At 42.5% G+C, this 17,380-nt stretch overlaps 1 protein-coding gene across 4 annotated transcripts in view; it reads left to right on the plus strand.

The window, feature by feature from the left end:
• LOC110547119 (phospholipid-transporting ATPase FetA) overlaps positions 1-17,380 on the plus strand; it is a 115,756-nt gene that overhangs the window by 25,249 nt on the left and 73,127 nt on the right. For all 4 annotated transcript variants that reach the window (XM_060378531.1, XM_060378538.1, XM_060378555.1 and 1 more), the window contains one exon: positions 3,450-3,530. In XM_060378531.1, the coding sequence (XP_060234514.1) occupies positions 3,450-3,530 (81 nt within the window). The remainder of the gene's footprint in view (positions 1-3,449; positions 3,531-17,380) is intronic.

Consider the following 17,380-nt stretch of genomic DNA (forward strand, 5'->3'; position numbering starts at 1 on the left):
GTCTTTCTGCTTCTGGGATATCTCACTCAGGACAATCTTGTCCAGTTCCCACTACTTACCTGAAAACCATTTTTCCTCTGAATTTAACAGCCTCAATATTCTTTCCCGTTAGCTGTAGTGTAACATGTGCTCACGGGTGAGTGTCTGGCTTAGCTGAGGAGTCACGGCTGAGGCCTCTCCAGGCTGCCCTCGTGGTGGGGCTTCTGCCAGCTGTGCTCTCAGCTGCTGCTGGCCCTGCAGACTGCAGACCACCCCATTATTTAGATGTCTAACTTTACTGTGTGTATGCATGACTCATGTGTGCATGTGGGGTGCCTGAAGAGGCCAGAAGAAGGCATTGGGTTCCTGGAACTGGAGTTGTAGGCAACTGTGAGCCACCTGATATGGGTGCTCGGAACCAGCCTCCAGTCCTGCACCAGAGCAGCAAGGCTTGAACTGCTGAACAGCCCCTCCCCTTCTAATACCTTATTATTGTGTCTGTGCGGAAGCCGGAGGACAGTGCTCAGGAGCTGTTCCCTCTGCTCTTTCAAGCTCAACAGTAAGAACCTTTACTTTCTGAGCCACCTCACTGGTCCCGACCACCCGCTCTTGATTCTCCATGTCAGGTTGGCTACCATGGAGGTGTGGTGCCGTGAATGGGGGTACCCCCACAGCCACATATGTCTGAGTTCTTGGTTCCCAGTTGGTGGAATTGTTTGGGAAGGATTAGGAGGGGTGGCCTTTTTGGAGGAGATGTGTTACTGGGGATGGCCTTTGAGGTTTAAAGGACTCATGCCATTCCCAGTATGCCTCTCTTCTCTGCCCTGCCTCTTGCTTGCAGGTTAAGATGTAAGTTCTCAGCTCCTCCTGCCATGCCTGCTGCTATGCTCCCTGGTTGTCGTGATGGACTCTAATCCTTTGAAACCATAAGCCCCACATAAATCCTTCTATAAATTGCCTTGGTCATGGTATCTTATCATAGACCATGAACAATAGACCAATGGAGACATAACTAATACAGAAGATAAAAACAATCAGAGAGCTGACTCAGTACCCAGAGAATCCTGTCTCAGAATTGCTATTAAATGGGTTCTCTTGCCATAGATATGAGCTTTATGGTAGAGGTGGGACTAAAAAACTTATAGTATGCAAGAGTTTTATTTGACTTGCACAACATTTCATTTTCTTTTTAAAAATCTTGATACTTGAGGCTAGCAAGATGGACCAGTAGGTTAGGGCACTTGCTGCCAATCCTGGCAACCTGACTTCCATCCCTGGGAGGGAGAGAACTGGCTCCCGTAAGTTGCCCTCTGACCTCCACATGCATGCCATGGCACACACTCACATATACACTTGGTTAGTAAATAAAATTTTACACATGCCATGGCACACACACATACATGCATGTGTATATACACCTGATAAGTAAATAAAATTTGAAAACTAAAATCTGGACACTTTTATAGGAAGCTTATATTCACCAATTTGTCAAAATTGTCAGCCTATCATTTCCTAGGTTTTACAACTAATTTTATATGTATTTTTACCCAAGTTCTCTAATCCCAACTCACCTACATGTGGTAGCTCATGGGACCTCCAAGAAACTGGTTAGAATATATATATTTTTTTCTCAGTTGGATTAAAAATAGCATATGGGTTTTCTCAGTCTTGAGAGACAATGTCTAAGTGAACAATTCAAGGGAAAAGCATTTCCTTTAGGGTGTTTGATCTGGGCTGCCTGGCCTCGTGTGTGCTAACAGAGCATCATGGCAGAAGGAGCTCGTGTAGCTCTCCACCTCACAGAGGGTGAGAAGTTGGGGCAAGGAAGGGTCTGGGTCAGCATAACCCTGTATACTGTTCCCAGTGGCCTTCTTCCTCCAAGGACCCACTTCCAGTGTTCCAGAAACTCCTGCAGCTGCATCAAACACCCAGTACATGGGCTAGGGAGGAGCATATTTCATAGTCCACCATCATGGGAGGGATGAAAAGGTCAAAGAAGAGCTTACAAGCTTAAAAACTGATCAACTACAATCTTCCAAAAGTTAAAGCAAAACATACATGGTTTTCACATGAAAGAACAGATACTGGCCAGCAAGATGGTTCAGTGGGTAAACGTGAAGGAGTTTGCGCCAGGCCTGACAGCCCACATGGTGGAAGGGAAGTTGTTCTCTGACCTTACGATTGTCTGTCTGTCTCTCACACACACATATACACATATGTGTTAGATCTATTAATTAAAGATGAGGCTGGCAACCAATCTTCTATGAAAGAGGTTTATTAGGTGGATAGGAAGGGAAGGGGGAAGAAGGGAGAGCAGGACATGATGGGGAGAAAGAGAGGAAGGGGGGAGAGTGAGGAGGGGGAAGAGAGGGGGCGCCCCAGTAGAGCAAGAAAGAAGAGCAAGGGAGTGAGTCTGGTTGTCCCTTTAAGGGGCAAGGTAACCATGCCTTCCAGGTGTGGCCACCTGGCCGGCAACACATGATGACATCATAAGTTGCTAGGCAACCCAGAAGCAGGTTGTGTTCCAAAATCCTAACATTATGCACACATATACACTAAATTAATTGATTAAAAGACAAATGTCAAAAGACATAGTTACTACTTAGGTTGATGTAGGAAGACACACATTCAAGGCCTATCTGGGCTACAGTGTGATTTCAAGGTCAGCTAGGAAACTTAGTAATAGAAAAGAGAATTAAAAAAAAAGTCTATAAAAAAAAGTCTGATGGTAATAGTTCAGTGGTAGTGTTTGCCTAGCATGTATGAGATCCTAGTTTCAATCCTTAGTATTGTGAACGAGCAGCAGAAGTAGCAGCAGATGGAGAGGAGGAAGAGGAAGAGAAGTTTTATTTAACTAATGAAAGAACCAGTTAAAGTGAAAATTTAGGAACTAAATATTTATAAACTATTCGATAAAGAAATTTTAGGAAGACAGAAGCAGGAGGATTGGAAGATTAAAGCCAGCTTGGGCTACATAACAAGACACTAGCTCAAACAAATCAAAATAAATATTAGGGTTTCTGAACTGAGTATGAGATGAGTGGTGTGCCAACGTACAAAATGCCACAGCCTTTGGAGCTATCTTAAAATACTTGCATCTCTACCAGATAAAATCTACATGTTAACCTTTGCACTGGAAACGAGTCAGGTAGAAAACTAACCCAGGGTGTGAGCCCTGAATCTCACTGAAGTATCACCCAGTAGTTTCTGATTTTTTTTTTCTGACAGAGTATAGTCATCTGACAGAGTGTAGACTTGCTTGCCAAAAAAAAAAAAAAAAACCTTTCCCCAAGCTCTGGAACTGTCATTATAATGGGAGTAGATGTAGTGAATTCTAAAGCCTGGTCATGTGTGAGAGAAGCAGATTATTTTGGATTCCAGAGATGGAGTTCCAGGTTCCTTAAGCAGGTGCCGGGATGAGAGTGTACTGGCGTGGGAAAGGCTCACTCAGCCTCCTCATTTTCTTACAGAGATTCCATGGAATTGTGGCTGGTACTACTCTGCGATGTCTGTGTATGAAAGGGGAAATGGAGACAGACATAGGAAGGAAGGTAGGTGGACTCAGAGAAAGAAATTTACATCTGTGCGTTCTTACTGTTGCCTCTGAAAAGTGTGTGTGTGTGTGTTTTCACTTGTGTGCATGTGCATGCATGTATATGACATGCTTGACCAACCTACCAATCAAAATATCAGCCTACCAAGAAAACAACCGGGAAAGAAAAGACAGAAGTAACAGAAGAAAATACTTTATGCTTTGAAGCCCAAGGTCCCCACTTCTGCTGTATGAGAGTTCTAATTTAAGTAGTTTAAATTTTTCATCTTTGTGCTTTTCCAATATTTGGAAATTCACCATGAAAACTTGTATTTCTTTCCCTCTTCCCATACTTAAAAAAAAAAAAAAAAGGGAGGGAAGTGTAAAAAACACGCTGAGCTGCTTAATATCCCAGGCCGTTGTTTCGTGGATGAAGCAATTGGATCTGCCTGGTGCTGGAAAGGGTTCGGTGTCCCCCGAGGAAGTCCTGGGGTAGACGGCAGTGAGGGCAGGTGGGGAGCACACCAACTCTTTCAGGGTAGAGCTGCCCAACTTGTGAAAAGTAAAATTAGAGAATTCTGACATGAAATTTTGAAAAAGCGAGCCAGAATACTATCCTTCAAGATTTTTCTTTTTGAGAGTTGGGTGAAGTGCAGAGAATGGAATTAATTTGCTGGTTAGAGGCCAGCCTGTACCTTCTCTCCAGCCTAACTCCTCACGACGCTACTTGCTCTGTCCTCTTCAACAAGTCTCTTAGTTCCTCTGTGCTCAGTGGACAGTGCTCGCTGAGGATGCGCACCTGGGGCCACCCACAGGGGCATTAGTTACAATGTGTGCTTTTGCAACCAGCTTCTGTCTGCAGCGCATAGCAGTTCTACTGTGTTTCTGTGGTCAGGTGACATTACTGCACTCTACCTGCTCATCAGTTAATAGGCATTTGTATTACTTGTACTTTTTGGCTATAACAAATAATAGTTATGTTACATATTTATAGAAAGATTTTTATGTGACTGCGTAATTTCAGCTCTCATGGGTCTTCACAGGTCACAGTTGTGTTTAGTGAGGAGGAGCGCGGGACATGAAAAAGAAACTTTTTATCTTTTTGCATATAATTTTGTTTTGGAATCTTCTACTTGGAAATGTATTTCATATTACTTTGAGTAATTTAAAAAATACATAATCACAAGGGGAAAATAAATGGAAAGATTAGAAAATAAGGAAGGGCCAGAAAGGTGGGGAAGAAAACTACTGGAAAAGGGATGACCCATCCTACGGCATGTGGACAAAGCTCGTCAGAGGGTGAGAGCATGTGCTGTTCTTCAGAGGACCTGGGATCAATTCCTAGCACCCACAAAGCACCTCACAACCATTTGTAACTACAGTTCTAGGGGACCCAGACCGTCCCTGCCCTGACTGGGCACCAGGCACACACGGTGCACACATGCAAGCAGAGCCTTAGAAGTAGAATGCAGTCTGGTAGAGCATTTGAATAAACACACACGAAATAGCCATTCAAGTCACACGACTCTGAATATACTGGAGCTGCTGGATTATACATTTAAATCAGTGCGTTCAGTAATGTGTAATAGCCATCTGAAGGTGCTAGAGCTGGTTTCCGGGATTGTTTCTCTTTTCTTTCTTTTTTATGTCTCAATCATGGCCCCCTCCTTTGTTTTCTCCCGGTCCCAACGTCCTCTCTTCTCCTCTATCCCAGTCCCCTAGTCCTCAGAAAGGGGGAGCCCTCCTCTTACCGACTGACCCCAGACTATCAAGTCTCTTCGGGACTGCCTGCATCCTCATCCTCTGTGGCTTGGGAAGGCCACCTCACCCGGGGAAAGTGATCGAAGAGCAGGCAACAGAGTCTATGTCAGAGAGAGCTGCTGCTCCCCTTTGCTAGGTGACCCACATGGAGACTGAGCCGCCTATTGGCTACATCTGAGCAGGGGCCCTAGGTCCAGTCTATACATGGTCCTTGGTTGGTGCATCAGTCTCCACAGGGCCCCCTTGGCTCAGATTTGTTGGTTCTGTTGGTCTTCTTGTCCCCTCCAGGTCCTTCCATACCCCTACTCTTCCATAATACTTCCTGCTCTCTACCCAAAGTTTGGTTGTGGGTCTCAGCATCTGTGTCAATCCTCTGCTGGGTGGAGTTTTTCAGAGAACAACCTAGTAAGCTCCCATCCTGTTGCCTCTCTTCAACCGTACCCAGTGTCTGTTCTGTTTGCCCTTCTGAATGAGAATTAAGCATCCTCCTTGGGGTGCTCCTTGTTTCTTAGCTTCTTTAGGTTTATGGGCTGTAGTATGGCTAAGGCTCAGCCATTAAAGGCTAGGCTCACAACCAGAAATATAAGGAATTTTGTTCCTTTATTGGCCCTCTTAAAAATAGGTCTGATCATTTTAAAGTAATCGTTTCTTTGAAACTTGCCCCTGCTTTTCCTCACATTGCTGTTTCTTTTTCTTTAGAATTTAAAAAAGGTGTGAGTTATATTGTCTTGGAATATTTTTCTAGGAAGTACAAGAGGTCCGCTTGGTGAGGAAAGGCAGCTGTCGTGTCAGTCATGCTTAGGAAAAAAAGCTGAGGCCCCTATGCAAATGCAAAGAAAGTGGGGGAATCCTTTAAGGCAATTACAGTGATAGCAGGAATTTCCTGACCTCAGTAGCAGAGGCTGGAAGGTACCCTTAAGCTTTAGATAAGCAATGCATGACTTTTATTGTTAAGTGTGCCCCATGCAGGTTGTAGGGTTTTGTTACTTAGAATCTCTTGTTTTTTATTTGCTAAATCTGGCAAGCCTATACAGAAGGGATTACTTTTTAAATTTTATTTATATATTTAATTTTATTTATATATTTATTTATTACAATTTATTCACTTTGTATCCCCACTGCAGCCCCCTCCTTCAGTTTTTCCCAGTCCTACCCACCCTCTGTCTTCTCCCCCTACTCCCTTTCCCTGGTCCCCTGATAGGGGAAGACCTCCCCTTCTATCTGACTCTAGCTTATCAGGTCTCATCAAGGCTGTTTGCATCATCTTCCTCTGTGGTCTGGCAAGGCTGCACCCCCCAGGGGGAGGTGATCAGAGCTGGCCACTGAGTTCATGTCAGAGACAGCCTGTGTACCCATTACTAGGGAACAGGAGAAGAGCCTACTACAAAGAACCTCTGAAAGACTCTATCCATTAGGGTAGCAAAGCAGATGCTGAGACTCATTGCCATACTTTGGGCAGAGTGCAGGAAACCTTATGGAAGAAGGGGGAGAGAGAAAGACCTGGAGACCTCCACAAGAAGAACAACAGAACCAAAATACCTGGACTTTACTCCAACCAAGAACCATGCATGGAGAGGACCTAGACCCCTGTTCAGGGGAAGCCTGAAAGCTGCTCAGTTTCTAAGTGGGTTCCCTAGTAAGGGGAGCAGGAGTTGTCTCTGACATGAACTCAGTGGTTGGCTCTTTGATCACCTTCCCCTGAGGGGGGAGCAGCCTTGCTGGACCACAGAGGAAGACAATGCAGCTAGTCCTAATGAGACTTTATAGGCTAGAGTCAGAGGGAAGGGGAGGAGGACCTCTCCTATCAGTGGACTGGGGGAGGGGCATAGAGGGAGAAGAGAGAGAGGAAGGGCAGGATTGGGAGGAGAAGAGGAAGGGGCCTACAGCTGGGATACAAAGTGAATAAATTGTAATTATATATATATATATATATATATATATATATATATATATATATATATAACTAAATGTCCTGTGTGCCCAAGACTCTAAGCTGTATGACCAACTAAATCAGCTGCTAGCTATCCTGCTTTTATCTTGTGACTTGAATACCATAAACCATAATTATTGGAAATCTAAGAAATTCTAGTATTCCTAATACAAACATTTAGGCAAGGGGAAAGGCTTAGCTAAGTATTATAAAAGGCCATTTCCATCATAGGGTCTGTGTAAGTAACAGCAGAAACCCCCTCTTCCTACTTATGTAGGACTGCAGAGAACAATCATGGCTCAGTTTCCCAATTTAAGGAGCTGAAAAGAGGAGGAGACCTGACTAATCCAGTGAGAGACTTTCACTCTTGAGCATCACCTCCCTTTTAGCTGGAAAGTCTCATTCATGTTTTGAGCACGTAAATAATGACAGAGTCTCCTGAGCCAGATGTCCAACCAGCTGAGACCACATTTCCTCCTTCTGGACCCTCCTCCTGTCTGTTATCCATCTCAGCATGCCATCTTTTCAGCTGCATTTCACCAAACCCGCCTTCAGTGTTAGGTCTCACAGTGTTGTTTAGATAGATCTTAACTCCCAGTTTGACTGGCCTAGTAATGTCTGAGAAGGTACTGTCAACTGAGGCATTGCCCAGGTAGCTTGGCCTGTGCACATGTCTGTAAAGGGCTGATGGTTAAGTGATTTATGAGGGCCTACCCCACTGTGGTCCTGGGCTATATTAGGAAGCTAGCTGAGCCTGAGTAAGCCAGCTAGCAAGCAGCACCCTCCATGGCTCCTAAGTTTCTGTTTGAGTTCTTGCCCTGACTTCCATCAGTAATGGACTGTGGCCTGGGATATGAGCCAAATAAAAGCTTTCCTCTTCTAAGATGCTTTTGGTCAGTTTATATCACAGCTGCAAAAATAAAACTAGGACCACCATTTCCTTATTTAGGTTAGGTTTTAATCTTCTGTATCTTTAACCCCTAAAACTTGAGATTGGATCACAGCATACTGTATGAAAACTGCATTTGTCCATGCTATCGTTAGAGTCCAGTCTCTGAGGGTGTTCGTAAACAGAGGCGCCTGCTGTTCTGCTGCTCCGCTTTCTTACGTGGTGAGGCTTCCTCTCAGTGGATGGCAGCCACCTCAGATCACGGAGGACTCAGTCTCCTTCAGGAGCTAAGGAGGTTTTTTGTCAGTTGGCAAAAAACTTGCCGTGCAAGCATGAGGGCCGCGCTCAGAGCCCAGAGCCTGCATAAAGCCAGATGTTTGGCTCTTCTAGAACAAGACACCCCAGAAGCTCAGGGGCCAGTCTGACTTTACAGGCAGCTAAGGGACCCTGCTCAGATGGAAGGTAAGAACCAACTAGGTTGTCCTTCGCATGCAGGCTTGCACCCACACTCTTACATGTGAGCATGTGCGTGTGCACAGACATAATGTACACAGTGAGAAATTTTAAGATTTATTTTTATTTTTTATGTGTATGAGTGTTTTGCCTGCATGTGTGTATGTGTGTGTGTGCACCACGTGCATGCCGGGGCCCATAAAGGCCAGAGGAAGGCATTGGGTCCCCTGGACCTGGAGTTGCAGACAGCGGTAAGCAGCCTTGTGGGTGCCCAGGCTGACTGGAGTCCTCTGGAGGAGTGGCAAGTGCTCCTGGCCCCTTCGCAGGGGTGCTTGGGGCATCCTAAGGAGCACCCCTTCTTCCTGAAGTTTTAATGTTCTTTAGAGGCTGAGAAAGGGCTCGGTGGTTAAGCGTGTGGAATGTTCTTGCAGAGGACCCAAGTTCTGTTCCCACATCCCTGTTGGGCAGTTCACACCTGCCTATAACTCTGGTTCTAGGAATCTGAAACCCACTTTCTTCTGGACTCTGCGGGACACATCCCACACGCCCCACGCGCACACATACACAGAATTTTAAAAATAAAATATGCTGTAGGTATAGACAACTCTACTGTAAGATCAAGTACAACATAACATTCAATGTGTGCTTTGATCAGTCAGGAAACATGTAGGCCTCAGACTCACCCTCACATTTACCCTTCACACTAGTATGTGAGGTAGGTTTTAGCTACCCCACTTTTTTGTATTTTTTGTTTTTTTGAGACAGACTCTCCCTGTGTAGCCCTGGCCAGTCTTGAACTCTCAGTCTTCCTGCAACAGCCTGTCAGGTGCCGGGCATACAGGCATGTACCACCAGGCTTGGCCGCCTCATTTCACAGAAACAGAAAATGACCTGTCCTAAGTCACTTCACAACCTAGTCAAAGCTCAGTCTGTGATTGCTACAGTTTTCTGAGCATACTTTAAATGCTGAGAATTATTTTCAAAGGCATTCTATGCCTTACTCATTGACCCTCATGATAACTTTGAGAGTAGGTATTACTATCATTTCCGTTTTACAGAAGAACAGATGAGTCTCAAAGAGGTTAAATAATGTCTTTAAGACCACACAGCTGGGAAGTGGCGGACTAAGATTTGAACCCTGGCAGCCTAATTCACTTGTCCGTATTCTTAACTCCTTTCAGAGCCTGCTGTATTTTGAAGTTGTCAGTCTACCAGGTGATACACAACACCACGCGGCCTCCTAGTCCCACTGCTTCTCTGCCAGAGGCCAGGTTAACTCGAGCCCTGAGAGGCCGTCCACGCACAGGCTACGGACCAGCCTTAACTGCAGTGGGGGATATGCTTCCCCAGTTGCCATAACAACCAAAGCTATATGTTTGCCCCTTCTTTCCCCAGTTTAAGAGACCCTCATGTTTTTAGACTTTAATTATTTACTAGTCCCTATTCTCCTTTTATGGAAAATAGATTCTTTTTCTCACATAATATATCTTGGTTATATTTGCCCTCCATTTACTGCTCCCAGTTCTTCCCACCTCCCCTTCCATCCAGATCAACTCCCTTTCTGTCTCTCAGAGAAGAACAGGCTTCTAACATAATAATAAAGTTTAGCAAAATAAAATATAATAAGGTAAAACACAAACTACCACATCAGAGTTGGGCAAGACAAACAGATGGAAAGGAGCCCAAGAGAAAGCACAAGAATCAGAGACCCACTCGTTTACACACTGGTGAATCCCATAAAGACGTTAACCTGGAAGCCATACCATATACATAGAGGACCTGGTACAAACCTGTGCAGGGCCTGGTCATACTGCCTCAGTCTCTGAGTTCATATGAGGTATGCTTATGTTGGTTAGAGGGACTTTTTTCTTGGTGTCCTCCTTCCCTTCTGGCTCTTAAACTCTTTCTGCCTCCTCTTGTGTGGGGTTTCCCGAGCCTTGAGCAGAGGGATTTCGTAGAGATATTCCATTTATGGACGAGTGTTCCATTCTCTCTCTCTGCCTCTTTCTCTCCTTTCTTCCCTCTCTCCCTTTCTCTCTGTCTCTCTCTGCATAATGTCTGTCTGTGAGTCTCTGTATTTGTTCCCATCTGATGCACGAGGAAGCTTATCTGATGACGGCTGAGCAAGAAACTGATCTATGTGGATAGTAGACTGTCATGAGGATTCAATTTTTTGCTATTTGCTTGCTTGCTTGCTTGCTTGCTTGCTTGCTTGCTTGCTTGCTTGCTTTAGACCAGTAGTGTTTGTTTTTGTATTTGGTCACCCAAGCAGTGTCACATGTGAGTTCTAGCTCACCGGGAAGGGGCCTTAAGTCAAATCAGTTTTTGGTTGATTCCTCCCACCAGCTTTGTGCCACCATTGCACCAACATATCTGTAGGCAGGACACCATTATGTCTGGTAGTGTGCAGAGTACCTTCCTGTACCAAAGATGCTAGAACATATGGTGAAGGCTGTAGGAAGGCATCACCTCGAGTTCTCCATGTTCAATGACTTGTGAAGATGTTGTCTTCAGCAGTGGGATCTTGCTGGCCATTTGTGGAGAGCAACCTCTAGTCTTGGTGACACCTGAGTTGTTTAGGGATTCTTGTGGGACCCTTTTGCCCAACAACTCGATTAGATGCAACTCAGTCTTGGTATTGGAAGCTTCCTTTGGTGACAAGAGATGGTTAGCTGGGACTTTGTCTCTCCCATTATTGGGGGATTTCATTTAGATCACTTTCATATATGTAGATATTTTAGGACATTTATTCTGACTTAGGTTTTCATACTACCCCTCAAGTGGTCCTTACTTTTAATGTCTCTCCCTTATTCCCTCTTTCTTCTTCCTCTTCACTCCCCCTCCCCACTTGATCCTCTGGTTCCAGCCCCTTCCCATCTATCTATAACCATCTTTTCTATGTCCCTTTTGTAAGAAGATCTATTTGTATACCCTAGTCCCTGACTCTATATCTACCCTCTGTGGTACTGTGGATTGTAGCTTGGTTATCATTGACTTAACAGGTAATATCCACATATAACTGAATACATACCATATTTGTCTTTTTGGGTCTGGGACACCTCACACAAGGACGATTTTCTTTTCTAGTTCTGTCTGTTTTCCTGCAAATTTCATGGTGTCATTTTTTTAATGGCTGAGTAATACTAAATTGTGTACATGTTCCACAATTTCTATATCCATTCTCCTGTTGAGGGACATCTAGATTGTTTCTAATTTCTGGCTACTGTGAATAGAGCATCCCATAAGCTGAACAGGTGTCTCTGTGGTAGGATGAATCATCCTTTGGGTGGTAGAGCTGGAGCTTGAGGTAGATCGATTCCCATCTTCCTGAGGAACTGCCACACTGATTTCCTCAGTGGCTGTACGAGTTTGTACTTCCACTAAAAAGGGAGGAATGTTTCCTTTACTCCACAGCCTTGTCACCATGAGCTGTTTGATTGATCTTGGCCGTTCTGACAGGTAGAAGATGACATTTCAAAGTAGTTTTGATTTGCACTTCTGTGATAGCTGAGGATATTGAACATTTCTTTAAGTATTTCTCAATTATTTGAGGGTTTTTTTTGAGAATTCTGTTTAGATAATTAATCTTTTTTAATTGGGATTTTTGTTTTCTTGATAGTTTTTTTAGTTTTTTTATAAAATTTAGATATTAGCTCTCTATCATATGTGTAGTTGGTAAAAGTCTTTCCCCATTCTGTAGCTGCTGCTTTGTCTGAATGACACTGTCCTTTGCCTTACAGAAGCTTCTTAGTTTCATGAGATCCCATTAATTAATTGTTGATCTTAGTGTCTGTGCTAAAGATGTTATGTTCAGAAAGTCTTTCCCTGTGCCAATAGGTTAAAGACTATTCTCCACTTTCTCATATATCAGGTTCAGTGTATCTGGTTTTCTGTTGGGGTCTTTGATCCACTTGGACTTGAGTTTTGTGCAGGGTAATAGATATGAAACTATTTGCATTCTGCTACATGCAGACATCCAGTTAGACCAGCACCAATTTGTTGAAGATGCTATCTTTTTTTCTATTGTGTAATTCTGGCTTCTTTATAAAAAAAATCAGGTATCCATATGTGTGTGGAGTTATGTTTGAGTTATCAGTTATGTTCCATTGATATACCTGTCTGTTTTTGTGCCAATACCATGCAGTTTTTATTACTATAGCTCTGTAGTACAATTTGAGGTCAGGGATAGTGATACCTCCCTGTATCACTATTTTTTGTTATTATTATTCAGGATTGTTTTAGATATCCTGGGGTTTTTGTTTTTCTATATGAAGTTGAGTATTGTCCTTTCAAGGTCTGTAAAAATTGTGTTGTATTTTCATGGAGATTGTGCTGAATCTGTAGACTGCTTTTGATATGATAGCCATTTATACCATATTAATCCATGAACATGGGAGATCTTTCCATCTTCTGATGTCTTCTTCAATTTATTTCTTCAGTTACTTGAAGTTTTTATCATACTAGTCTTTCACTTGCTTGGTTAGAGTTACCCCAAGATATTTTATATTATTCGAGGTTGTTGTCAAAGGTGTTGTTTCCCTGATTTCTTTCTCAGTCCATTTGTCATTTGTATGTAGGAGACTTACTGTTTTTTGTAGGATAATTTTCTATCCAGCTACTATTCTGAAAGTGAATTTTTTTGGGTCACTTATGTGTATTATCATATCATCTGCAAATAAAGATACCTTGACCTCTTCCTTTCTAATTTGTATTTCCTTGAACTCCTTTAGTTGTCTTATTGCTCTAGCTAGGGCTTCAAGTACTATATTGAATTGGTATGAAGAGAGTTGACAACCTTTTCTTGTTCTTGATTTTAGTGGAAGTGCTTTGATTTTCTTTCCATTTGCCTCTGGGTTTGCTGTAAATTGCCATTATTATGGTGAGGTATGTCCCTAGTATCACTAATCTTTCTAGTACTTTTATCATGAAGGGGTATTAGATTTTGTCGAAGGCTAATGAGATGATTATGTGGTTTTTGTCTTTCAGTTTGTTTATATGGTGGAATACATTTATCGATTAATATATGTTGGACCATCCCTTCATCTCTGGGATGAAGCCTACTTGATCACGGTGGATGATCTTTTTGATGTGTTCTTGGATTCAGTTTGCAAGTATTTTATTGAGAACTTTTGCATCTATGTTGATATGAGAAATTGACCTGTATTTCTCTTTATTGGGTCTTGGTATGGTTTGGGTGCCAGGGTAACTGTGGCCTCATAAAATGAAGTGGGCACTTGTCCTTCTGTTTCTATTTTGTAGAATAAGTTGAGGAATATTGGCCTCAACTCTTCTCTAAAATTCTGGTAGATTTCTGTGCTAAACCATCTGATCCTGAGTTTTTTCAATTGGAAGACTTTTAATGACTGCTTCTATTTCACTAAGGGCTATAAATCTGTTCAAATTGCTTATCTAATCTTGATTTAACTTTGGTAAGTGGTATATATCGAGAAAAAGTATCCATTTCTTATTTCTTTAAAATTTTCAAAGTTGGTGGAGTATAGGTTTTTAAAGTATGCCCTTATGATATTCTGGATTTTCCTAAGTGTCTATTGTTAAGTACCCCTGTTCATTTTTAATTTGTTATTTGGATATTCTCTCTCTGCCTTTTAGTTAGTTTGGATAAAGGCTTGTCAATTTTCCTATTGATTTTCTCAAAACACCAACTCTTTGTTTCATTGATTCTTTGTGTTGCTTTTGTTTGTTCATTTCTTTTAGGATTTCAGCCTGAATTTTATGTTTTCTCCTTTTAATTGCACTGCAGAACTTCTTCCTTAGACCATTTTCTAGCCTCTCCTTGCCTAATCTGGTTTCCAGTCTTGTCTAAACTCCCATACATAGCCTACATCCTGTCACCCTTGATTCGTGTAGGAATAAGCAAATGGCAGTATTCTTTGACTTAGCAATCAGGAACACTTAGTTCCTGTAGCTTCTCCGATATTACTTACAAGTTCTAGAGGAATTTAAATTAATTTTTCTTTGCTCTGGGAGGAGAGGGATTTTGGGAGAGGTGTTCCAGACAGCTCTCAAACTTGAGTTCTCCTTGCTCCAACCTGCCAAGTGCTGGGATTGCAGGCATGCACCTCACCCCAAAGGAGTACTTCAGAAAGCCTGTCAAAGTTTTGCTAAGTTTTAAAAAAGTAAAATATAACAAGAAATACGAAATTCAGCAAAAATATTAGAACTTTGTCAAATGTAAAATGATATTAAAAATAAATGGAGTGACTATACTGGTACATGGGGTTTGGTTGGAGGGATAAATGGCAGATATAATGGGAAAGATGGATTTTATACCTCGCTGCCTAATAAACTATGAACATAGCCTTTCCAGTGATTGCATAACCTGATACTCTACCTCAATCAGGTAGCTGTTAGAGCCCCTAAGAAAATTCTTACATGAAGCACTTGAGCCATGATTGAAGTATCTCCGAATCCTAGATGTCCCTGGATTATGGTTAGCAGAAACTCTTGCAGATAAGCTACTGTTTAGTCAAAACAAGATATGAAAAAAAAAACATCCTTTAAGTCCTATTTATGTGAATCTACAGCTTTTCCATCTTTATTCAGCTTTTAATCCTCCTAATAATTGTTACCTCTGGTACACAAAATAAATATAATAGGAAATATTTGACTTATAATCTGCACAACTGGTTATAAACCCAGTCAGGAGACTCAAAGCCACTTGTTTGTACATCTTTGGTACACACATACAGAGAGAGGGGGGAGGGAGGGTGGGAAGAAGGGAGAGAGAGAAAGATAGATAGATAGATAGATAGATAGATAGATAGATAGATAGATAGATGGACGGATGGGTAGAAAGATGGATGGATGGATGGACGGACGGATAGACAGACAGATAGATAGATGGTAAATAAATAGATGTCCCTCATACTACCATCGAGTAGTCTTCTTAGAACAGTGAATTGAGTGAATCCAAGATCAGAGGAGTCTGTAACCTAGTATGGAATCTTTGAAGCCATGAGCCAATACAATTCTTAGAGATCCAGAAGAGCTTCAAAGTGATCCTAGCACAACTAAGAGGCAGAGTGGTTGTTAGGGCCTGCTCTCTGAGGGAGCAAACCCTGTGGAGACGTAGCCTGGTAATTAGTAAAAGTGGAAGGCTTTGTCAACCTTCAGTGTCAACCTTCAGCCTAACTCTAGATCAGCCGGTTTAATATGCGGGCTAAAGAGAACTAGGATGTTCATGTATGTTATCTGTAAGTACAGGCATTTTCCCTCCAGTAACATTTCCACATCCTGCTTCCTCCATTCTGTACATCTTCAGACTCTGTATGCTTACATGTGCCACTGCTCTTGTATATTTATACATTTGTAGGAGTCTGGAGATGGTCAGGGATGCTGCTTCATCTGACAGCACTAAGACATAAAGAAAGCCTCCTGACACCTGCCAAAAATTCCAAATGCGTGTTGGTCCTTGGAAAGAGTACAGAAATACTTCATTAGGGTATCGATTGTAGTGATCAGCTGTTAGTCGATGTGTGCCATACATCAACCCTCCGCATCCACGGGTTCGCTGTAATCGGAAAGATCTGAAACGTTGCATCTGTGCGCAGTACTCATGGAAAGCTTTCTTGTCACGATTGTCTAAACACTATAGTTAAATGATATTTAAGTGCCATTTAAATTCAGTTGACTGTTGTGTTTACTTTAGAGAGAGCTGAAGTTTGAAGAAGGGCCACATAGGTCACTTTAAAGTACATTATGTTATGTAAGAGCTTTATGAATTCAGTATCCATGGAGGCCTGAAACCAAAGCCCACAAATACAGAGGGACAGCTCCGTACAGACACAATTTTCTCATGTTTCCAATAGTTTGAAACGCATCTGGTTTTCATATGGTTTTGCTAAATGTTATAGTTAGCAGAGTCATTCTTACACAAAGTCCTCCACAGCTTGAAACTCTTACTCGGCTTTCCCTGCCCCACCCAGCGGAGCATTCTAGCTCTGTGTAGTCGAAACTTAGTGATGACTTATTACTTTAAATTTACAGAAAGTTATCTGTCAATTTATCTGTAAATCTGGGAACTTCTGTTTTTCTTCTGTGAGCTTTCTCCTCAACCGCAAGGAGGTCATCCCAGAGCAGCAGACACCAGCCTGGAGTCCACCGATCCTTTTAGTTCTTATATTGCCTCCACCTAGACAGTCTTGGGCCCCACAAGCTGAGCACTCAGCTCAACTCTGCCCACTTAAAGTAATCAGAAGTCCAGGCTTCTGGAACTTCTGATGACCTACAGATTGGTTTCTGGGTGTTTGTTTGTTTGTTTGTTTGTTTGTTTTATGAGCAACTCCCAACACACACACAGGTTTTGGTTATTTTGTTAGAACATCACAACCCACAGAAACATCATGCTTATGTGTACTGCTTAATATAAAGAATATTTTAAGCTATACAGATAAGAACCAGATGAAGACATTTATAGCAAGGTCTAAAAGGATCATGAGAACAGAAACACCCACCCTATGGGGTTGAGCTAGACCACCTTCCTAACCCATGGTTAAGTCCTGTTCACCTCCTTTTAGTCCTCTACAGCCTCCACAAGCTCTGAACCCTTTCCATGGGATTTTATGGAGTCTTGTTACATGTGTGTGATTACTGACAGACTGGATGGAGACCCGAGCAAGGCCTGTCCAGACTCTCGTCAGCCTCTCTGTGCAGGATCCCTACTCCCAGTATCTGGGGAAGGGCCACTCCAGAGCAAAGGTCATATTGCTTATTACCAGACAACAGTCAGGGAATTAAGTTCTAAGATCAAAAGGAAGGAGATGATGCATGCTTCTATGATCTGTATTAGAGATGAGAAGTGCTGATTTCTGTGGCC

This window comes from Meriones unguiculatus, chromosome 1 (assembly GCF_030254825.1).
Source record: "Meriones unguiculatus strain TT.TT164.6M chromosome 1, Bangor_MerUng_6.1, whole genome shotgun sequence".
Lineage (NCBI taxonomy): Eukaryota > Metazoa > Chordata > Mammalia > Rodentia > Muridae > Meriones > Meriones unguiculatus.